This window comes from Theobroma cacao, chromosome 6, assembly GCF_000208745.1.
Source record: "Theobroma cacao cultivar B97-61/B2 chromosome 6, Criollo_cocoa_genome_V2, whole genome shotgun sequence".
Classification (NCBI taxonomy): Eukaryota; Viridiplantae; Streptophyta; class Magnoliopsida; order Malvales; family Malvaceae; genus Theobroma; species Theobroma cacao.
In genome coordinates this window covers 24,419,154-24,422,834 of record NC_030855.1, presented here as the reverse complement: position 1 = coordinate 24,422,834, position 3,681 = coordinate 24,419,154, and the positions used below count along the sequence as shown (strand labels likewise).

General features: G+C 36.9%; 1 protein-coding gene across 1 annotated transcript; it reads right to left on the bottom strand.

Annotated features, from left to right (window-relative positions):
- On the bottom strand, positions 992-3,681 carry LOC18596960. The gene has a single exon (XM_018123262.1). It carries the CDS (start codon positions 3,215-3,217, stop codon positions 2,483-2,485), a length of 735 nt encoding a protein of 244 aa, XP_017978751.1. The 5' UTR covers positions 3,218-3,681; the 3' UTR covers positions 992-2,482.

Here is a 3,681-nt window from a genome sequence, read left to right as displayed (position 1 = left end):
TTTATTTATATATTCATATTCACTCTTCGAAATAAGAACATGAGGGTAGTAATGGATTATTTTGATCGAAATTAATGAAAATTAGTTTTATTTATATTAATTAGTTAAAAATAGTTTATTCAATAATTTTAATTATTATTTTTATCTAAAATTTAGATTCGGAACGAATGAAAAACTATATTAATAGTATATTCCATATAGAAATATCACTAATAGTTTGAAAATATATTTAAAAAATACATTTTATTCAAATCGAAATCTTTGAAAGCGAAAGATGGAACCGAATCATGGACTCAAACCCTAAACAAAAGCATGTGTTGAACGGCCCATAAATGATGGAATCGAATATAAAGTGTTGATATTACACCCATTAAGAATATTATAATATATGTATTTGCATGTTTAAATTAAGGCTAACACAATAAGGACAGTCATCAGAATCAGAGATAAAATAATTTATGACATAAGGTCATTCCTAGATTCCAGTTACCAAGGTGGAACAAATCGTAGTCGGCCACCTCGATTGGTTTGACTCGACACGTGTCATACCTTTTTCTTTGGAAAAAAGCAGCCACTCGAGGATATATTCCCTGGTGTATACTATTTTGGGAAGTTGGGCCACCGTTTTGGTGGAATCAACTATGAAGTTAATGTGCTAACTTTTTATTGGGTTCACTCGTTGGCCCATTTCATTGGGCCATATATCTACTGTCCTATGCATGTTGGCTTTAATATATAATGCTTAGAAACACCCTTTATTAAGTTTTTAATGATTGATTAATTGTTATTAGTTTAAACATTATTTGTGAATTTTATATCACATAATATTAATGTAGAGATAAAAAAAAAATCATGTAACCATATCATCATATTATGATCCATTACAATATGTAATGTAAGAATAAAGAGAGTATTTATTGCGAGGGACTGAAGAGGAAAAAGTAGAGGAAATGGGGTGACTTAATTTTTTGATATGGAATTGTGAGGAATGTGAATCCAAGGATAAATCTAGCCAGACATATATTTCAAGAACAAGAGGTCAAACCGGGGACTGTACACTTCAAAATGAATAGCATTAACAACTTAACAAGAATAGCAAAAGCTAACTTCAAAAAGCTTTTGAAATCATAGATAAATTATCAAGAGTGAAAGAAAAGAACTTTTTGATGTAAGGGGGCCGGCCGTCGGTGTGAAAAGTCAATAAATTTCTCTTATTTCTTCATTATTGATTCAAGTGGTTCAGTCCCATTACTCCAAGCTGTTCAAGGAGGCTTTGCATGATGTTGGCACGTCACCAACTAGCAAACAAAGGAAACATCAGACTTTGCTTGTATATCATCTCCTGGCACTCCTTTTCCTTCAACACACAAAATTTGGCGTAAATCTAATCAGAGCTCATCAATGGAACAGTATTCAAATTTGGCAACGTACAGTTCTCAGTGCTCTAATAACTCTGATAAGGTCTTGGTTGGCTTTGTTAAGATAAGGTTTAGTCTACATCTCAACTATAGCCCTAAACCCTAGATGAGTTTTGCTCCAAACAGACCAAACATGTAAAACCAGACTCGAAACTGTATGACCTTATCCACACAGTGAGTCACTTGTGAAGTCATGAACACTTTAGATTTTTGTTCAGTTTTGGACTATATCGGCCTGAAAACCCATACCAATCGTTTATTAATCCCCTGACAAGTTGGCACCGTTGGAGATCAGTAGCAGTGTCTACCAAAAAAGGCAGAAAAATATCAAATGAAAATTGCTCTTATCTGTGCTGTTTTTCTTGTTTTCCTACTAGGTTCTAAGGTGGGAACTGAATCCCAAATCTAATCACCTCATGCTCATAACCTAATTATCAGGTGAAACAGTTGAGATCTCAAAACTGATGTTGAACAAAACAAGACGAAATTCATGAAGGGGAAACAGCTGGAAACATGGCACTGAGAATGAAGAAAGAGAGATGGTGGTAGGAAAGGAAGGGAACCTATCTTTCTCTGGTCCGACATCTGCCACAACTTGACCGCCGTGCCAGATGTTTCTGTTCTTTCTCTTCTTTTGGTATGTGACATCTCTATCACCCCAATGTTCATGAATTTCTTGGGGTACATTTAAGACTTGTACATGTCATTCAAACCCCATTTATCAAGGTCACCCTGTCTTCCACTTTCCCTTCCAACAACAAAGCCACGTGTTCCTCACAATTCTCAACCAACTCTTGGTCTTGTCACCCCAAAGAAGAAAAGGAACAAGAAAGAAAGGGCCAAATACCAGTTATCTCATAACCTAAACCCGATTAAAACTCTTGGGTTTAGGGACTAATTGTACTTTAAGTTTAAACATGGATATAATACAAGCGGTAATCCTTCTACAAAACAATCCAACATCCGATTCCAGAATCCGAAAACCTCAACTCTCTCTCTCTCTCTCTATACACTTTTTACTTTAACCTTTGATTAAAATTTGATTAATGCAGCATTAGCTGAGTCTAATCCTTAACAGAAGAAATGTCAATCTCTATCAAGTTCTCTTCTTCTCCATGAAAATCCAAGTCTCTCTTATCCAAAGCTATCTCAATCAAACCTTCTCTGTCTTCCTCTTCCCATCTGTAACATATCTTCTCCGACGAAACCCATTCTCCGATCGCCAGATAGTCCGTTTCCGACGACGAGCTATCCGAGTCGGACTCCGGGTAGTAAAGCGACAAGGAAGGGTACCTCTCGATAACCCGGGTCGGATTGGAGACGTTCTCATTGGGATCCTCTTCTTCTCCTTCATGTCCTTCATATATAACCTCTAGTGGAGCTCCCACGTCCCATTCAACGAACGTTTCTTCGAAACTCTGCATTACAAGCTCTGGGTCCTTTTTGCATGTGGACCATTTGAGCTCTTGTTGTGAAAAATCTGTTTTTTCTGCTTCAGCTTCGGCAAGGCTTCTTTTTTCTTTGGTTTCCGTTTGGGTTCTTTGGATGGCGCCGAGACGAAGGAGGGAAAGCAAGAGGGAAGCAGTCAAAACGAGGACAGGGAAGAAAAAGATTTTGAGAGAAAAGCTTTGAGGGAAATAAAGAAGAATTAAAATGTAAAGCGTGATAACGAAGGAGAGAAGAGGTTCATTTGAGGAGAGAAAAGAAAGATTAGAAATTGTTTTCGAAGAAGAAACCATGGTAACAATTTCAATCGATTTCAAATACTCCCAAGGATTCTCATTCTCATCTTCTTCCATAAAGAGACACAGGTAGTAGAACTGCAAAGGAGGGAACCTTGACACGAGTTAAAATGAAAAAAAAGTTCAGTAGGGGGGGTTTTAAAAGGAAGACTGCTTCTTCACTCCTTTTTTTTGACAAGTCTCTGCCTTCTGCTCTTTTGAAGGGTGCGTAAGAGTGAGGCATGGAATATAAGGAAAGTGTTGGGAGTGTGCAATTACCCAGATGACCTTTGTCGGGTAACTAAATCTACATCTGAGGATAGAGATGGACTTTTGTCTATTAACGAAATCGACAAAAGATCTTGCAATATCAATCTTAAAAGATGGTTCATCTGCTTACATTGTTTGTATCCATGGATTTAATCAGTTGTATTAAGACACGAAACAGAGTTAGAAGAGTTTGAACCATTTGGACCCTGTTCATCAGTCCCAATTCCAGGGTTCTCACTTCAAAGACGCTACTTCATTTTCTATTTTATGGA